At 39.9% G+C, this 20,328-nt stretch overlaps 1 protein-coding gene across 11 annotated transcripts in view; it reads right to left on the bottom strand.

Annotated features, from left to right (window-relative positions):
• Window positions 1-20,328, bottom strand: part of TPK1 (thiamin pyrophosphokinase 1) — a 304,538-nt gene that overhangs the window by 104,173 nt on the left and 180,037 nt on the right. For 10 of the 11 annotated variants that reach the window (XR_003529755.1, XM_027656010.1, XM_027656009.1 and 7 more), the window contains one exon: window positions 4,282-4,428. The exons of the other annotated variant lie outside the window; for it this stretch is intronic. Coding sequence is in view for 9 of the 10 variants with exons in the window: in XM_027656010.1 (XP_027511811.1) it covers window positions 4,282-4,428 (147 nt within the window). In the remaining variant the exon portion in view is untranslated. The remainder of the gene's footprint in view (window positions 1-4,281; window positions 4,429-20,328) is intronic. 11 annotated transcript variants of the gene reach the window in all.

The raw sequence follows: 20,328 nt of genomic DNA, 5'->3' as shown, positions 1-20,328 counted from the left end.
AAAGAACTAAATAAGCCTCAAAGTACCCATTCAGAGAAGGAAGTGGGTTTTACACAGTTTACAAACTAGGAGACTGTGAGATCAAAGGTTGCACAATATACTTCTATTCAAGTACATGGTAGTAAAGAGCCAAAGATAAGGGATGGGATTCCTGATTCTTATTGCTCACATTTAGCTGCTGGACCACTATCTGTGATGCTAAATTATTCATAATTTCTCACAGGGAAGGCAGGCATGCACTCAAAAGAAAAGCTGTGTGCAAGAAAAAGAGTTATCTAAGTAGTCACACACTCTTTCAAAAGAGTTAGCTAACTGACAAAAATATGCTGCTGTAACACATTTTCATGTGTAGGCAGCAATTCTTCTCCACATCCTAGGGCTGGAATCCTGCATGGGGAAAACTGAACCGCTCGGTGTGTGTAAAAGACAGGCCTCATTAACTCTTGGACATCTTCTCATTTCTTGGTCATAAATCCTATTACCTTGTATTACAAACTGCCATAAAACTCACAGATAAAAGATAATTTATGCTCAGTGTACAGAAGCTAATGTTTCTGTACTCCTGAGAAGCACAAAACCAGAAAATGAGAAAGTATGTATGTGAAACCTTAAGCCATTCGTATTGAGCATGGCTAGCATGATAAACACGGCTCTAAGAGACTAATGCTTTTCAGCCAGGGTATAGTCTAATAGTAATTGATATTACCAAAATTTCAAGCATAAAATGCATGAACTGTTGTATAAAATATTCTGCTTATAAAGAGAGATTACTCATTAAAAATTCAGGCTTTCCTTCCTCTTCCACTACAGAAAGAAATATGACCTCTATTCAGTACACAGGTACATTTTTAAATTTTTATTTATTTATTTATTTATTTATTTATTTATTTATTTATTTTAGTTTCAACCATCACATTAGAAAATGCTTCAGAACAAGCATCACCTCCTGGAATTCTTACAAAGTCTCCCTATTTCTGACTCCTATCCTAATTAGTGTTCCATGGCACACAAAAAGTAACAACCCTTGGAGCTGGCAAAATCAAAGGCAACTTAATCTTCTATTTGATTTTTCTCTGAAGCAATTTAAAATCTTCAGGCTTTGCCACTGATTTTAACTGTGTTGGTTATCTGCTCAAAGGAATATTTTGCTTTAGTGAAGATTGAGCAAAAGTGCTCATTTAGGCTGCCTGTTATTAGTTTTCCCTTCCCATTCAGACAAGAGAAAATCTTTCACTGTCAACTTATAACTTCTGGAGCTACAAATTAGGTTCTCATTTCTTGGGCCCTTCCAGAGGGGCACCTCATTTCATGCCTGCTTTTTTTTTTTTTTTAAATACTTGTTTAGTAATTCGACATATATTGGAATTCATTTATCTAAACTTAGATACCTACAGCGTATATAGTTAGATCTCAGCCTCCTACCCATTTCTCCATAGAGACCATGTAGACAGATATTTATGGGGTGTAATTATTCCCACCATTTTTTTCTATTTTCGTTAGAGGAGCTCATCCTTAAAGGTCAGAAATGAACATTAGAGAGTTTACTTCCTTGTAGTTTTCTTCACTTTCCATGCCAAAACATTTTTATCTATATATTTCAGAAACTTGCACTGTCTGTCCATCTATTTCCCAAGAAATGCCTCAATACTCAAAGTGCCCATTACTCTGACATTCAGTACTTGGATAATTTTACTGGTTGATGAAAAAAGGCTTTGTTTACCTGGTCCCCCTTGCTTGGTCGTCTGCAGTGGATCCCAAATCAGACATTGTCCTTGCTGTCTTCCTCTTATCACCCTGAAGACTTTCAAGAAGTCTATAATCATGTTTCCTACAGCATGTGGACCCATTACAAGTGTGTTAAATACTAATATATTTCTTCTGCTGTAACCCTATATATCAACACTGTAATAATGTGAAATCACTCTCTTTCAAAGCAATTAACAGATTTTATGGTGTACTTACATACGTACTCACACCATCCTCCTCTTAGTTTCTGCATTAGTAATTAAAAATTCAGCAGCTTGACTTGTTACTCCTCTTTGTATCCTTCCTAGGGCTGTTATGGGATTACCAGTTTATCTGCTGTATCCAAATATTTTAGACTCTGCCTAGGTACACATGATAGAGAACCACACTCCTGATATTGTGAACAGAGGGCTAATGTTATTTTGATGCAAAACCATAATTATATTTTGCTCATATATTTTATCCAAAAATCCAACAAAGATCAGATTCTTCTTCCGCAAGAGAGAAAGGTTTCAGATCTACATTTTATAGAAAAAGAAACATGCTCTTAACTTTATAATGCATTAGCATTTGAATCTCAAAATCTTGCTTCATTTGTTGCAGTTTCCAGAGACTTGCATTTTGAAAAGTCAGTGGTCTCCCACTGTGTTAAACTCCCTCCTACCTTGATTTTAAATTACGAAGGGGAGAGGGGGGGAAAGGGAGAATGTCATGATTGTGGCTGTTTGCAAGAGAAAAATACCAGACTGAACTTCATACAAAAAAAAAAAAAAAAAAAGCACTTCCAAGCTTAGGACCCTTGTTTTTTTCTGTGTATAAACTACTCACTTGATTTTTATCTAAACTAGGTAGGATTAATATTATTATCTGGAGGTACCACGACAGTTGACTGAAGATGCTGACAGTGACAGGTTTAAACAACAATCAAAAGCAATTTTGTGTCAAAATTAGCACAGAGATTGTTTAAATGGCCTGCCCCCATATCTGCCCTTTATTTCTGTACACTACAAACAGCCTGAAGTTACAAAAGTCAGTTACTGGCAATACAAACTGACAGCCAGGTATGGCAGAAAAAAAATAATATCCTGTAGAACTCTCCCCATCTACAAAAAATATTACGTGCTTCTTGTACGGCATTATTAGAAACAGAACAAAGAAGTTTTCAGCAAACACAAACAATTAACAACCTCCCATTTCTATTTAAAATGCACAGATTGTGATCCTTTTTTTCAAGTTATAAAGGGTTTAATTATTCATGGAAGATTCTTGTGAAAGCAACCTTAGGCATGGCATTTTAAAGCTACTTATGGAAAAGACGAATGAAAATAATTAAAAGTCTTTCCAGTCCGAGCAAGAGCTTTGTAAGCTAAACTAGGAATTCTCCATCTTATCTTCAACATGTTCTTAAAAATATCCTAAAATAAATTTACAGTGGTTGGTGAAGTATTGCAATCACAGATCAATCACAAGCAAGTTTCTCCTCACTTTCAGATTTTAACCAAAGTTATCGCTTAGCCCTCTTTCCCCCTCATTCCTGCCTCTATCCATTTAGCTGTGTAACTAATGATCAGAGTAATTCCTCATCATACTGACAAAAGACCTCCTGTGCCTACTATCTTTCCTGCAGACACAGTGCTTCAAATTGTTAATAGAGTATCTGCCCCTGTGGCTTTAAATCTATAAACTCATAGAACCTCATTAATGCTCTTCTCGAATTACAATGAAGCACACCTGGTGCAAGGTTTTGTCTGTGAATGTTATTTATTTTAATGAAATAAGCTTTCCAAGAGAAATTGGGAAAATGAGGTAAGCTTCTAGAAACCTCGACAACAGGAAAAGATATTTCCAAACAAATAAATGAATCACTATTAGAGAACAGCGTTTGATGTTTAGATTTGCCTTTAATTTAAATCTTAGAAGCAGAAGATCAGCAAGATCTTTTGCGTGTGTTGTTTTATGAATCAATAAATGCAGTAACAGACCTGAAAAAACACAAAAATAACACATCTTAAAGAAATTCTCTTGCTGATGCTATATGGGTTCCCATCATGATGAACTGCACCACTGGGACTGCATAAGAGCTCTGCCTGATGTGTATGTCAGGATTTCCCTCATATCATCCTCTCATGTCTTTCTTTTATTCTTCTTATTGCAGACATCCTTATTGCTACTCAACATGCAAAAGGGCTATGTGCTAAATTTAAACTTACTGGAACATAATTTAAAAGGTTAATTTTACTTTTTTCCCATTTATAATCAAAATCCTATATTTACCCAAATTCAGTTTTCATAGTTTCTGTTTTTTCTTCTTTCTCCACTTTAAAAAAATCTATTCTGAACAAATTCAACAAAATCTTTTCCAAGGCAGGAATGCAGATCCCATCATTTGCTGTTCATTTGTCTGCAATGTATATTATTAGGCCCTGACCCTACAGAACACAAATGAAAAAATGAGCACTTAAGGGTACAAGACCTATGGTGTCAGGGTGGGTGGAAAGTCAATTTTATTATGAAGTAACTTTTCACAACACTTACAGGTTGAAGTAGGTAAATCAGTGAGCACTCCTGGATAACTATGACTGGAAAGGGAGTGATATTTGTTGCATGAAAAAGCGTTTCCACTGATGCCATTGTTTGGTCAAAGCGTCCTCCAAGTCCGCCCAAAGTCACAATCACATCAACCTAAAAGATAAAACAAAAACAGTCACCGAGAAAACTCTCAGGAATGATCTCTAGACCCTGAAAATCCACAATAAAATCACTTCAGGAAAAAAAAAGAAAAAATAACTACTGACTATAGAAAAGAGAATGTCAAATACAGTTATTTACTCCAATTACCGATAAATACCATTATGCGATTTTGAGGCTGAGTAAATTCATGGACAACATGTGGTACTTTTTAAAAGGATGTAACCATTCTCCCTAAAATACAGGCCAGTCTTTGAAGGTATTTATCTGTCTGCCCTAAATATATGGAGCCTAAGATCTATCACTCCATATCTAAGCTCCTCAGGTAAGTGTGGTATATCTGAGCCATAGTATTCCCAGTTCTTCACATCATTTCAGTATTATCCTCATGGTTTATAGAGCAAATAAAGGAAATTTCAGGTTAGGGTCATTATATGTCGTTCTCATTCCTGCCACACAGCATTTCAATGTACAAGCAATACCCCTGAAAGGCTGGCTCTGCCCAAGATTAGAAGTACTGCTGAATAGGAAGTTACACCCTAAGCAAGCAACTGGGACATCATCTCTGTCAGGGACAGAGACAGGCACAGGAGCGCTCTCCTGTCCCAGTCCCAGATACACAGAAAGTGCTATCTGACTGTTTGCAGTACGCCATGGTGTTGGACTGCTCCTGCTCAGTTCTCTCACACAAATGTTCTAGACTTTGAATACTTTATTTCCTATAATCAGAAAGGGAGTATTTAAAAGCCTTAGTTAAGAGCTTTCAGGTCCTCAGACAAAAGGTCATTGAGTGCAAAGTATTACTATTATTACTTCCATAATGTCGATCAGTTTTGTTCAGTAATTGTATTTTAAAAAGCTACCACTAAGTCATATCTAGGGCCCTAACACATTGCAGCTCTAAAGTCTTTAGAAGCTGCCTTGACAATGGCCATCTGGTGAAGTTTTCAACTTTATAGAGCTTAAGTCTATGGCTGCTGTGATTACATGAAATTTTACTCAACCCAGGAGCCACATAATGGTGCTCTGTGAATCTGGAATGATGTATTAATAGTATCAGCTTCTATTTTTATTACCAAGTCTAGGGCTTTATGATTCTGTTGAATATTCTTTTGCATGAAAATTGTCTTTTCCTTCCTTGAAGAAATATACCATTTTTCTCACCACCAGGAAAATACCTGAGAGGCCAGAATGGATCAATATAACACATTATATTAGCAGCAAAGACTGAAACAAAAAAACTATCCTTGTACTGCTGACAGCATGTATTTTCTGTGCAGATTACAGATCACATAGACCTAACGTACCACCAATAGAATATGAATTGTAGCAAAACCTATTCTTAAACAGAAGATAAAATAGCAAAAAGTAAAAAGCATGTGTTCCCAGCTAAGCCACAATACCATAATATATTTTCCCTTTTATTGATTCCACTGTAGAAGCAAACTGCTTTTGTTTGACTGGTGATGACTGTGAGTTAAAAGGGCAGATCAATTCTCTGAAGATAAAACTATTAATAAGACCCATCAACACCAGTCCCCTACCAGACAATCAGCAGCAAAATGTTCCCATCCTCCCCCAGTAGAAGCCATGAGGAAAATCTGTTACACTAACCTGGAACCACAGTGAAGTTAAGGTGTCTGGCAAAGGATCAGGATCAACATGTATGTGGTTTTTCTTCTGAGCAATGGGACTGAAGCTTAAATATTAGCCTAGCCTCATCTAGAAGAAACTGAGCAACTCTGTATAGTTTCTTGGTGTTTATGTCTCATCATACATGAACTTGTTTGTTTTGGCTTTGATGTTTTGTACAGTTTGAAAGGTAAGAATGAAGGAAACACAGGCTCCCTTTGACTTGGAATTAAAATGATGCAGTAACATTCTGAATGTGTCTTCTTTCTCTTGTAAAACTGCCAGTATGTCAGAAAAATTCTGCTCTGTTATTCACACCCATGTACTTGCCATGAAGTACAGGACATATCTCAAGCAATGAAGTGCTCAGTGACTGCAGCTTTCTGCGGTAGAGATAGCCAGAGCCATGCAAGCTGAAGAAAAACATAACAAAAAAAATACTTCTGTATTTTCTAGTATGACAGAAGTGATCCCAAAGTCCTACTCCTTATTCAGTGGCAACAGTGCAGTCTTGTGGATTGGTTCCCAAAAAGCAAGAAAATAAAACCAATCTAGCATGGAGTAGATACATTGAAAAGGCATTCATAAACCAGAGGTTTGGGGTTCAGGTATGTTGGGAGAAGGCTAATAAAGATATCTGAGAAGGAAACGTAGCTACTGCTTAGGATACTTGCATGGATTGTGAAAATGAAAAACACAAGTATGTGACAGGTATGCAAGTAAACCCAGTTGGAGTACGAGAGCAGCAGACTGAGAGAAAAGCAAGAATTCTGCACTCCTGCAACAGTTAACAGTCCAGTCCTGCCTTTCACTGGATAATCTTGCAGAAGGTCTTTTAGGACTTTCAGAGCCTTTATTTGAAGGTCTAGGTATACAGATTTTGTTTATTTAACAAAAACACAGAGAGACTAAGTGCAACAAAAGTCTCAAGAGCTTTTCCATCCTAAAGTTAACATCTCTGTTAAAAAAACCACACAACCCAAGAATTACAAACTAACAAAACAATCCATTCCTTCCCTGCAATCACTGCTCCTCTCACTCTGTCAAGCACTTAAGAAAATGGATGTGCCAAGAAAGCACATACACGACTCTTGGTCATTCTACAACCTAAGACAAAGTGAATACCAGTGCACAAGACACATATATTCCCACACTACAAAGACAAAAGGTCATTCATTTTTCTACTATGATTTCCTGTATAACACAGGCCTCAGAATTACTACTATTACTGCTAATGAGCCCAGCAGGTAACATTCGACTAAAACACTGTACTTCAATTGAAATGTCCATGCTTCACTTAAATGTCCCATCACCAGTCCCTTTACACAATTTGTTTTCACACAGTGCTATTCATTTCCTGAAAAAAGGATATAAAATCATAAATAACTACAAAGAACAGCTTAGATCATTGCAGGCACATTCTCTTGGACTATCTATAACCTGACTTAAATGTAATGCACAGCATCTTTAAAGACTATGAAGCTTTAATTTAGAAAGAGTTGAAGATCTAAGGCTATGACCCAGTCATATTTAAATGATACAGCTATATGTTATTATCTCTTAAAAAAGTTTTAGAAGTCACTACCAAACAGCAAAGCACCTAATAGGAGAAGGGAAGCATAAAGGAAGACTTTGTGCTTACATTTCAGGGAGGTATTTCTTCCTTCTTACCCAAGCTGTAATTTAGAGGGTACAGTAACCAAGGGGAGCTGAGGCTCCCACCACATCAGAATGAAGTTGCTCAGATTCCTGCTTCCACTCTCACAGAGACTATTGAACTGGACAACCTGCTGTAACCTTTGCAGACTTGCTGAACATGGTCTGTTAAAACTGGTCCAGCGGACATTCCTGTTTCTGGTGTGAATGGATTAAATACAAAGAATGTTTTCACTGTATGACTGAGGAACATGTATCTAAGGATACAGGAAGATGGGAACTGCCTGGAGTGGGTGAAAAGTGTGCAATATCATTCATTGTAATGTCAGCATCGCCATAATATACAAGAGTGAAGTCCAAGGCTCAAACTGACAGCAATGGATGCCCACTCTTTTCAAAACCATGCTTACTATCTCTGATAAGAAATACTCTCCCAAGGGAGAGGACAAACAACTCAGAGGACTTTTTTCCATATGAGCTCACTTTCAGCCAGAAAACTTGCAAACAAACATGTTTAGGGTTTGGAGAAGTGGGTAGGTGAAAGAAAACACATTTACTGAAACAGCACTGAAAGAACTGCAAAAAAGACCTCCCCTGAAGGAAAAAGGGAAGATGTTGTAAAAGCGCTGAAGTCATGATTAAAATCCCGCCCTCTGAGACCATGGAGACTATCCACTGCTAATATCCAAGACATTACTATGCCAATTACAGGTCAGATGTCAGATAGCTTCCTTTTATCACCTCACTTCACTGAAATCTTTACATCTTCCACAGCCTTTCTTTATTTTCTGTCATTCACAAGCCTACTCCTTTAATTTTTGAAGGAATATGGCATAGACAATAAAATTATGGTAGTAACATGCATGTACATTGGAAGCATATTTTATGATGAAATTCCTACATATTAAAGTATATCATATGTTGAAAAACAATCAAATAGTAATGTGAATACTAAATTTAATATTGCTTTATTGCTTCATCACTTCAATTTTGACTAGTTTACCAGAAAAGCATTTTTTTCTTCATAAGGCAATTTGTCAAATTAGGATGTGGTTTAAAACTCCAGATATATCTTTTCTAGTCTTTGTATCAATACTGAAGACTTTAAAACACAGCAAGCACTTCCCTTGATAACAAATGGGCCAAAGTAGATTTTAGCTCATTTGTCCATAGCTGTATCAGAGCTCTTGTGCTGGCCAGAATACAGTCATTTTTTTATATCATCCTCAGAATTGCAGTGTAAATTTAATGAACTATTAAAATCCTATTACCCAATGTTGAATATATAGCAAGTTATTATATATTTTAGTTGATTCTACTAGCTCTCTAGCTCAGTGTCTTACATGAAGGTATGGCATTCATTTCCTATAGGAATGATAAGCTGAACCACACAGCAGCATCTGAACTTTGCTCAGGTAGAATCCTCTTTACTCTAGCCAGAATTTCCTTGTTGTTTCAGACATCTGACTCTTCATGGGAACAAGAGCTCTCAGCCAAAGGCTGCCATCCTGTCTGTGTACCTTCAATCAGCTTCATCCTCACCTCATTGACTCCACTTATCTTTATATTATATTGTTCTAGCTCCTTCACAAAGCATTTCTTGCTTCTTACCTTCATTTTCTTACATTCTTATCCAAGTGCTTTCTCTATTTATAACCCTTTTTATTTCAAATAAGAGGTTAATTCTTTCTGCTAATGACAGTAAGTATGCAAACAGATTGCATTTGTCTGCTTAAAGCAAGTAACACCTATGACAGTAAAATGGAAATGAGAAAGATAATCTCAAAATCCAGTAACAGATCTGAGTAGCTGGAAATATTTTAAACCTCATTTTACTACTGACTTGTATTTACATTTCTGGTCAAATGACCTTATTTCATTTCAGTGCTTTGGTTTTGCTCTTTCTTGCAGGTAAATGGAATGTTTGAGAGTGTATATAACATCATCTGGCATTAATTTTGTGGAACATAAACTTCATAACCATTGTCTTAATTCTTTCTCACTTAAAGAAACCTAATCTAAAAAAATCTACAGGAACTGCTGGACTCCAAGCAATCTGAATTTGACTGATTGTTTTTGTGCTGAATATTCGTGTTATGACCTTGATCAAAAAGTACTCACTGTGCCTCAGATGGAATAAGGACACCAATAATTCCCACTCTGCTGTTGCTGGTCAGCTGGAGAAAGCTCTACAATTCCTTTTGCATGTGAGATCAGGGTCACTGGAATTCCTTATTGCCTCACATTTTCTGGGTGAAAAGCCTGTCCCCACTCCAGACTGTTACCGTGCTGTTGTGAGTAAGTAAAAGTGCACTAAAACTCTTAAAGTAATTTATTCACTGAGGCTTTGTAGGAAAGTGTGTGCTGGTTTTGACCCAGACACATTTATTCTGTGCATGAACAAGGATTTCAGGACTATCAATCACCTGTCTGCTGAAAAATCATAAAATCTCCTCATCTTTTAAAGCAGTATGAAAAGACATTCATAGAATCATAGAATCATAGAATCATAGAATAGATTGGGTTGGAAAAGACCTCCAAGATCATCAAGTCCAACCCCTGATCCAACTCCAATTACTATATCATGGTACTAAGGGCCACGTCCAATCTCTTTTTAAAAACCTCCAGGGATGGTGAATCCACCACCTCTCTGGGTAGGCCGTTCCAATGCCTGATAACCCTCTCTGTAAAGAATTTCTTCCTAACATCTAACCTAAACCTCCCCTGGCAGAGCTTGAGCCCATGTCCCCTTGCCCATGTCCCTTGCCTGGGAGAAGAGACCAACCCCCACCTGGCTATAACCTCCCTTCAGGTAGTTGAAGAGAGTGATGAGGTCGCCTCTAAGCCTTCTCTTCTCCAGACTGAACAACCCCAGCTCCCTCAGCCTCTCCTCATAGGACCTGTGCTCAAGTCCCTTCACCAGCCTCGTTGCTCTTCTCTGGACCCGCTCCAGCACCTCAATATCCCTCCTGAACTGAGGGGCCCAGAGCTGAACACAATACTCAAGGTGTGGCCTCACCAATGCAGAGTACAGGGGAAGGATCACTTCCCTGCTCCTGCTGGCCACACTGTTCTTGATGCAGGCCAGGATGCCATTGGCCTTCTTGGTCATCTGGGCACACTGCTGGCTCATGTTCAGCCTCCTGTCGATCAGCACCCCCAGGTCCCTCTCCGCCTGGCTGCTCTCCAGCCACTCTGTCCCCAGCCTGTAGCGCTGCAGGGGGTTGTTGTGGCCAAAGTGGAGGACCCGGCACTTGGCCTTGTTGAACTTCATTCCATTGGAGTCAGCCCATCTCTCCAGTCTATCCAGATCCCTCTGCAGAGCCCTCCTGCCTTCCGGCAGGTCGACACTCCCTCCTAACTTGGTGTCATCTGCAAATTTGCTGATGATGGACTCAATCCCCTCATCTAAATTATCGATAAAGATGTTAAAAAGGACTGGGCCCAGCACTGACCCCTGGGGAACACCACTGGTGACCGGCCGCCAACTGGATGCAGCTCCGTTCACCAGCACTCTCTGGGCCCGGCCCTTTAGCCAGTTCCTGACCCAGCACAGAGTGCCCCTGTCCAAGCCGTGGGCTGCCAGCTTTTCCAGGAGTATGCTATGGGAGACAGTGTCAAAGGCTTTGCTGAAGTCCAGATAGACCACATCCACAGCCTTTCCCTCATCCACCAGGTGGGTCACCTGATCGTAAAAGGAGATCAGGTTGGTCAAACAGGATCTGCCCCTCCTAAACCCATGTTGGCTGGGTCTGATCCCTTGTCCATCCTCTAGCTGCTGTGTGATTTCACACAGGATAATCTGCTCCATAACTCTGCCAGGCACCGAGGTCAGGCTGACAGGCCTGTAGTTACCAGGGTCAGCCTTGTAGCCTTTTTTATGGATTGGGGTGATATTTGCCAACTTCCAGTCATGTGGGACCTCCCCAGTGAGCCAGGATTGTTGGAAGATGATGGAGAGTGGCTTGGCAAGCTCTTCTGCCAGCTCCTTCATTACCCTAGGATGGATCCCATCTGGTCCCATAGACTTGTGAGGATCCAGATGACTCAGTAAGTCACTAACTATTTCCTCCTGGAATACAAGGGGGCTATTTGGTTTCCTATCTCTGTCTACCAGCTCCAGAGGCCGGTTGCCTTGAGGGCCACCTGTCCTACTGGTAAAAACTGAGGCAAAGTAGGTGTTAAGTACCTCAGCCTTCTCCTCATCTCTATTAACTACGTTTCCCTCCAAGTCCCTCAAAGAATGGAGGTTTTCTTTGCTCCTCCTTTTGTTATTAATGTATTTATATAAGGACTTTTTGTTATCCCTAACAGAAGTGGCTAATTTAACTTCAAATTGCGCTTTTGTATCCCTGATTTTCTTTCTGCATGATCTAGCTGTCTTCCTGAATTCTTTGTAAGTAGCCAGCCCTTTCTTCCACAGTCGGTAAATTCTCTTTTTATCCCTGATTTCCTTCAGAATCTCCCTGTTTAACCAAGCTGGTTGTCTTCCCCGCCGGCTTGCCTTTCGGCACACTGGTACGGCCTGTTCCTGTGCACTCAAAACTTTCTGCTTGAAGCACATCCATCCCTCCTGGACCCCCTTGTTTTCAAGGGTTGTTTCCCAGGGTATGCTCTGGACTAGACTTCTGAATAGGTCAAAATCTGCCCTCTGGAAGTCCAGCGTAGAGGTTTTATTGTTGTTTCTCCTTGAATCTCTGAGTATTGAAAATTCTATTATTTCATGGTCACTATTTCCCAGGCGGCCTTCAACCACTACATCTCCCATCAGCCCCTCTCTGTTTGTAAACAGCAGGTCTAGCGGGGCCTTACCCCTGGTAGGTTCATTTACCAGTTGATGGAGGAAATTGTCCTCTATACACTCCAGGAATTTCCTAGACTGCCTCTTCTCTGCAGTATTGAGCTCCCAGCAGATATCTGGCAGGTTAAAGTCACCCACTAGGACAAGGGCTGACGATTTCGAGACATCCACCAGCTGCTTGTAGAATATTTCATCCCCTTCGTCATACTGGTAGGGTGGTCTGTAACAGAGACCTATGATGATGTCGGTCTTGTTGGCCTTCCCCCTGATTCTGGTCCACAGGCACTCAACCTTATCGTTGCTGATCTCAAGTTCAACAGAGTCAAGAGACTCTCTAACATATAAAGTCACCCGTCCACCTCTCCTACCCTGCCTGTTCTTTCTGAAGAGTGTGTAGCCATCCATGGCAACACTCCAGTCACGCGAGTCATCTCACCACGTTTCTGTGATGGTGACTACATCATAGCTTTCCTGCTGCACAATGGCTTCCAGCTCCTCTTGTTTGTTGCCCATACTGCGTGCATTAGTGTACATGCACTTCAGGTGGGCTGTTGATTTAATTCTTAACTCAGGCTTTCCATCATTAGGCTGATCATTGGAGAGCCCGGTTTCAACCCCTTCCCCATTCACGAGCATCAGGCTAATCTTTCTGTTCCCATAACTGAACCACTGTTATCCACAGTTCTCACCGTAGTATCACCCCCATGGAAGCACAAAACCAATAACCAAACTATCATATCCCTAATAAAGGAAGTCCTGGATTTGTATTAGCAGCAATGCAGGAGGCCCTCAAAAGATTATGCTGAAATGGTCTAGCAAACCTCTTTAATGATCTGTGAACACTGTGTTGGGCACATGGTGTGGCTTTAATCATTTTGTATACTGCCTCTAAGAGTTAAAAAAAAAGAAACACAAACTACCTAAAACCTCTCATCAACGAACAACTCAAGGAAGAAAAAAAATTATTCCATCCTCTTCAAGAGAATCTGTTAATTGCGAGCTTTGTATTTTATATTTCACTTAACTCTGGCTGTCAATCTTTACTGTAGTAGCCTTTCTTCCTCTCCCTCCAATACATTTCCATGTTGCCACAAGATCAGCGGGTCAACAGAAGTACAACACGCTGGCTCCCAGCCAGCAGGGCCCCCACCCCATTGTGCTCATGCCTGTCATTCCACACCCTTCAACTAGAGCCAGTCTGCAGCCTGTGTTGAAGGGTCGGCAGGTGGGAAGGGCACTGCATAAGGAAGAGGCTCTTTGCTGCAAAGAGTCTCCCTAAAAGCCTCCCCAAGGGATAGAGGTAATGAGCCAGACCAGGGCTGCTGGCAGATAGACAATCTTGTACAGGAAGGTCCCTGGCTACTCAGGACCTGATAGATCAGACAATGTTCTGCCTGCCAGCCCACAAACAGGATATATATCCTATATCAATAAGAGTGTGTGTGCCTTCGCTAATCTCCTTGAGCCCTGACAATTTCCTGTGACTTGCCTTACAGTTGTGTGGTGGGTTAACCTCGGCTGGCTGTCAGGCACCCACACAGCTGCTCTCTCACTTCCCCTCCTCAATAGGACAGGGGGAGAAAACGAGATGAGAAAACTCACCGGTCAGGACAAGGACAGGGAGATTGCTAATTACCAATTACATCACAGGCAAAACAGATTTAACTTGGGGAAAATTAATTTAATTTATTGTCAATTAGAAATCAAGTTAGAAAGAGAAAAAAGAAAACTAAACCCACCTTTCTACCACCCCTCTTATTCCCAAGCCCAACTTCACTCCTTCATTCCTGACTCCTCTATTTTCCCCTTTCCCAAGCAGCACAGGGGAACAGGGGACTGTGGTCAGTTCACACTACCTCCTCTCTGCCACTCCTTCCTTCACATACTCTGCTGCTACAGTGTGGGGACCCCTCCGCAGGGTACAGCCCTTCAGGAACAAACTGCTTCTCTGTGTGTCCCTCATATACTGTAGCTCCTGCCAGGAGCCTGCCCCTGCCTGGGCTTGACTTCACAGCCTGCAGCTTCCTTCAGGGTACATCCACCTGCTTTGGCATGTGGCCCTCTGCTGCCTGCAGTGTGGCTATCTGATCTACCCTGGTCCTCCACAGGCTGCAGGGTAGATACCTGCTCCGGTAGAGATACCGGCACAGGCTGCAGCTCACTCAGGAGAGACCCACTTGCTCTGATGGGGCTCTCCAGGGGAACTCAGTGGCCAGAGCCTCTCTTGTCCCTTGTCCTGCTCTCCCCTCAGCACTGGCAAGGACGTTTCTCCCCTGTTTCCTGTCATCCCTCCCTGCCCGGGGTTGAGGGGCCAGCATGGGGTAGCAAGACCTCGCCTCATTGACATCCCTGCAGTCCCTGCCAGCACCTGGGCACACAAAACCCAATACAAGTCCCCACTTCAGGCTAACTAATAACCCTCATCACTTAGCTCCTTACTATTTCTGTTTCTCTAGAAGGTTGGGATGAATAGAAGATGTGTGTCTCGGCCACAAATCTCCCTTTCCTTCCCCACCACACCTTTGTGTAGTTTTGTTTCAGCTCCTGCTCAGATGCTGGTTTGGGACCCTTGGAAAGCCCACAAAGGAAGATAAAAAACCCCTGTGTTATTGCAAGGTAAGGGGGTAGGTTTTCTGTAGACAAGAGTGTCTATATGATATGCTCTGCCAGCAGCCCTCAGGTGCTTACACCCCCCATGAACATGGAAAGCTGAATTCAGAGAGGTGAGACCTTTTGAGAGGTGAGACCTTTTCCTGTGACTTCCTAAACCAGGTGGGTCTATTTCTTAAAATTAACTTTCTACCTATTTTTATTTCAATTCTGTTGTATTAAGTTTAGGTGTCAAATTTTAAGGAAAGAATAACAGATTTTTAAGGGGAAACATTCCATACAAAATATGGAAAATTAAACAAATCTCAATTTCTATTATATATATACATTTTTTTTATTATTTCATCTGAGTAAGAGGTAATGGCTCAGGCACTTTCGCTGCATATCATAGCATTTAGCAGTGAAGTCTGTATAAAAGACGCCACAAATAAGGCAGAGCTTTGGGAGACCTTAACTCTCCCACAGCAGCATTGCAGAGGACATAATTACAAGAGGCACTTGTGCCTGGGTAGGGCAAGATGTTTAAAATGTTTCAACTCGGGTTCACACAGGTCTGAAGATCTCCTGATAGGTCCCAACAGAACAGTAATATTTTCAGCTGGTCTGAACATTAATCTTCATGACGAACAAGGGGATAATAGCCTATCCTATTATACTCCAGGGACAGATATAAGACCTGAAACTAAAGATGGAAAATTTTTCCTGTGCCTCTCAGGCCTTATTCTGTGAATGGTTCCTCTTTTGAGTGATTTCTCTGAATACCTGGGCTGTACAGAATGGTTTTTTTTTGTAAGGGAAGACAGATTTGCAGAAAGAAGCCTTAAATTTATACATTTGTTTATAAGAGGTTGGATATATTTTTATATTGAAGAAAGTAGGTTATGATTTGGATGCCAATTTTCCTTTTCAGCATAGATTCAGTATTTATAGCAGGTAATTTACACATAGCCTGAATAATTACAGAATCTATTTTATTTTTCTACACTGTCCTCTAGGCTATATAAGTTTAGCTACACACTTAAAAGAAATGAAGCATGATTTCTTAAACTGGAGGCCCTTGTGAAGCTGTAAACATTTTATGTGAACTTTGAATTTGAACAAAATATTGAGCTTTAATTGTTCAGTGCTTAACTGTTCAGTAGTTTAAAAGGGAAACTTGCTGGGTTCTTTAGGCAAGTTGAAGAGACCATCCCATCAGTGAAAAAGTCAAAGTAAAAGGTAGGTGATTTAATAACAAGCAGCATGAGCATCAGAACTAGCAAAGCCTGGTTTCCAGTGCAGCTCTGCTATGAAGACCTTACTTCTGTTGAGTTTGTGCTACTGCCTTCTCTGACAGTGGGAATACTGTAGGGGCATTTCAAATATTATGAGGCTGTCTCATTTTGACAATATTCGTGAAGAATTAAATTACTGTAAGCCCCTCTGCCCCTTCTGGAACACCATTGGTGTCAGTGAAGTGGTGCAGAAATAGATGTCAGGGAGAGTCAAAGGATTGCAGAAGAAAACAAGGCCTCAGGAATAACAGGCTAAACCATTTCTGCATAGTACCAGCCACACACTTTTACTTTCCAACAGCCTTAATACCTTCCTCTCCCCTCTGCCCCTAATACTCCTTTCTAGGTAAGGAAAAGAAAAAAAAAAGAGGAAGAGCCACCACGGATTCAAAAGCTTTGACCACTATTACAATCTCAGTGTTTCTTTTGGCTATTCAAAGGTCATACAATATCACAAAAAGAGGGAAAATGTCATGCGAAAAAAATAATCCCAAACTGGTAAGGAAGCACTCTTATATGCACTACTGAGGTTAAATAAGTTTCCTTGAAGAGGATAAAAAAAGAAGAGAAGGTATAATCTGTTGATTGATTTGCCTACTGCTTCAAGGAACAGATCACTGCAGTTCATGAAGTTATGAAAGTGCACTCTCTAAATCCAGTGTTTCTTACACTCACAAATGTAGAAAACTGCTAAAGTTTTTATGAAACTATCTCAGCAATAGCCAAAACCCTGTCATTTATTCTTGACAAGCATCTCAATTTAGCAAGGAAGAAACCATATTTGAGATGCAAAAAATGCCCTGACTATTATAATTCGCAGTTAAAATTTACCATACTAGCACAAATTTCTTAATATGCTTAATGAGAAACTTACGTACCATTAACTAAAAAGATTTTCATAAAAATACTCATAACTTATGGGAGATTTCATAGCACCTCAGTATTCATGTGTCAAGCAGGAAAAAGAACCAAACAAGTTATTTATGAAAATCTCAGGCAACAAACTGAACTCTCACTCTGTGAACTGCACAAAAATTCCTGGTGTCAAAAGTTATGGCTGTTCAGCATTTCCTACTACAATATCCACCTCCAAGACTCTGTCAATTCAAGTATGATAGTCTTTTGAGAATAATGGTATGTCAGTGTAGCCTGACCATTTTCCCAGCATGGAGGCAGTTACATCAGCAATACCTGCTATCAGGGAGCTCTGCTCCTGTGAAGCAGAAGGGGCTGGAGGGGAGAGAATCACATCTCCTATGAAAAAGAGTTGTAAACAGGACAAAATTGGTGGTTACAAAGGGAGTAGTACATCACCTGTAGTAACCTCACACTTTCTGTTTCAAATACATTTAGCTTTTGACTAAGTTGAGAGAACAGTAGCTGGCTTCCTTATTAGCTTCTGCAGTCCTGTTAATGAGCACATCCTTGATCTCTTAAATCCCCTGAACTGCCTAATAAACAGTATTTTTCCCCTTGTTCTTCTTCTCCCCAATGTTTGATACAGGGTTTAACTTTTTTAAACAAACAAACTGAAATCAATGTGTTCTTCAGAATCCTAGATCAAATACAAGCCCCAGTAGAATACAGAAGTATTACATAAGAAAATTTCTTTGTATGTGATGCACTGTGTTCTTGCAGACACTCATTTTGCATGAAATTATTCTAACACAAAGATATACTCGGTGTGTCTTGCTCTAGTGGAATAGGTAGACAGCTTGTTTCCTCGGCATGAAATTAGGGTGCTTCTCTTTGGGAACTGATATCCTGTATTGCATGAAATGCACTTTGTCATATCTTTACAATGGAAAGCATTAAAATAATTCAGTAGGAAACATGGGTTAGACACTGCATTCCTGGAAGGTAGACTTGGACCTTAGAGTTAAAAGGATATGTCTGAAAACCCTATAGGAGCGATTTACTCCAGTTGGAAGGTATTATGAAGTTCTACATTTTAGAAGTGGGAATTAACAGGATACACTTTAGATCCATTTGTTTCTTTTGGACAGGAAAGGTTCATGAGGAGGATTAATATCAATAACTCAAGAAAATCTTTTGATGCAGCACTTGGCATGATAAGAACCTTTTCATTACACATATTTAATTCCCTGAAAATATATCTCATTTGCATTTTTTATTCTCCTTCCGTGAAGCATTAAGAAGAAAAACTCAATGGTGCCACAAAAACTGAACAGGTTTATTCTCAATCCTGCCTCCTATATAGGATTTGGAGATAAAGCCACAAACTTCAGGGTCCTTATGGTCCTTCAGGTCCAGTGTTGGAGCACTGGAACAGATTCCACAGAGCAGTCGTGGATGCCCCATCCCCGTAAGTGTTACAGGCCAGGTTGGATGAGCAGCCTGGTCTAGTTGATGGTGTCCCTGCTGTGGCTTGGGAGTTGGAACTAGACAATGCTTAAGATCCCTTTTAACCTAAATGATTCTATGGTTCCATGATTCTTATAAAAGCTTCATACTCCAGCTCCATGTCAGCTTTGGTATTTTCCAGGTCACCTCTCCTATTTTGGTATTTAGTCACTTCCTTATTCCCAAATTCTGGTGTGACTGTCCTCATTCCTAAGCTTTGCTTTAAAAGCCCTTCCCACTACTGCCCTGGATCCCCAAAAGTCTTCAGAAATGAAAACAAGTAGTGTTCCATCATGAAATTACCAACTACTAACATGAGCAGCAAAATTACAACTCAGTCAGGAACGGAAGCCAATGTATTTAGTGCTAAAAAAAGTGAAATCATCAGGAATAACCTCAACCGATAGAAAAAAACCAAACCTAAGCTGAACAGAGCACAGTATTTGCAATAATTATACCCTTTCTCTGTAGGACTGTTCTTTATGTAAAAAAAAAATATTCTCTTTTAAAGTATTTTCTAATTTTTGGTTTAGAGCATTTTCTGTTTTCCTTCAAGGTCTTTTTCCTCATGTAAGACAAAGCAGAGAGGGCTTAATAAGCTGTTTGGACACTGCATAGCTGAAGGTGGTAAATGAACATCACTTCATTGTCTTTGGCACTTCATAAACAGAGGACTGCACTAACATGTTTAGCCTCCCTCAACAGAAAAGAAAGTGAACAGATATGACTCTTTAAAAATGCAAAGAGAAGAATGTTTGCATTCACTTAAAAGAATTAATATCCTAGACTGCTGACTGATTGAACCTTTAAAGTGTAATTTGAAAATGGAAATGTTAGTATAGTATGCTTTTATTGCCAAGTGTTTTTAGGAAGAGTTGGTTTGGATATTTTCCCTTTTTCATATTGACACTGGTACTTTTATCAATTTAAGCACACTAACATTAAACCACTAAAAGGCACGTAGGTTTCAATAAAATTCATTTTTTATATCTTCAGCCCATATAACTAAATGAGCTGCTTTAACTTTTTTTAAGCAGAAAAGATAATAAAGTTAAATGAAAAGTCCCAGAGCTTAGTTTTAAGACTAAATGGTATTTTAGATGAAACAGTTAAAGAAAGCAGAGTTTGTAACTCTGAGATAAAGGTAAAGGTTTAAATCTGTCTTTATATTATGAGGATTCTTCTTGGAGCTGCAAAATTGATAAACACACTTCCAGGTCTCACTGGTGTGAGCTGCTATGAGCTACCTGTGAGTCAGACCAGAGATGCTGTTATGGAAAGAGCATTTGATGAAGATTGGGAATTGGAGTATCATCCCCAATTGTACCACTAGCATGCTGGGAGACTGTGGACAAGTTTTTTCTGTACTTCTGCTTTCTGATCTGCAAATGGAAGATAATAGTGTACACTTCTAACACAAGATCTGCTGATCCCTAAATAAGAGATATTGTAAGCTTGCCTATCATTTTGCCAGTTCAGTTGGTTTCTTGAAATAGCTTGTGTTAAGATGAGAGAAAGTTAGGAATAGAAAGCAGTATCAGGCAATAATAAGTTTAT

This window comes from Corapipo altera, unplaced genomic scaffold, assembly GCF_003945725.1.
Source record: "Corapipo altera isolate COAL_440 unplaced genomic scaffold, ASM394572v1 59, whole genome shotgun sequence".
Lineage (NCBI taxonomy): Eukaryota > Metazoa > Chordata > Aves > Passeriformes > Pipridae > Corapipo > Corapipo altera.
This window is presented reverse-complemented; position numbering and strand designations above follow the sequence as displayed.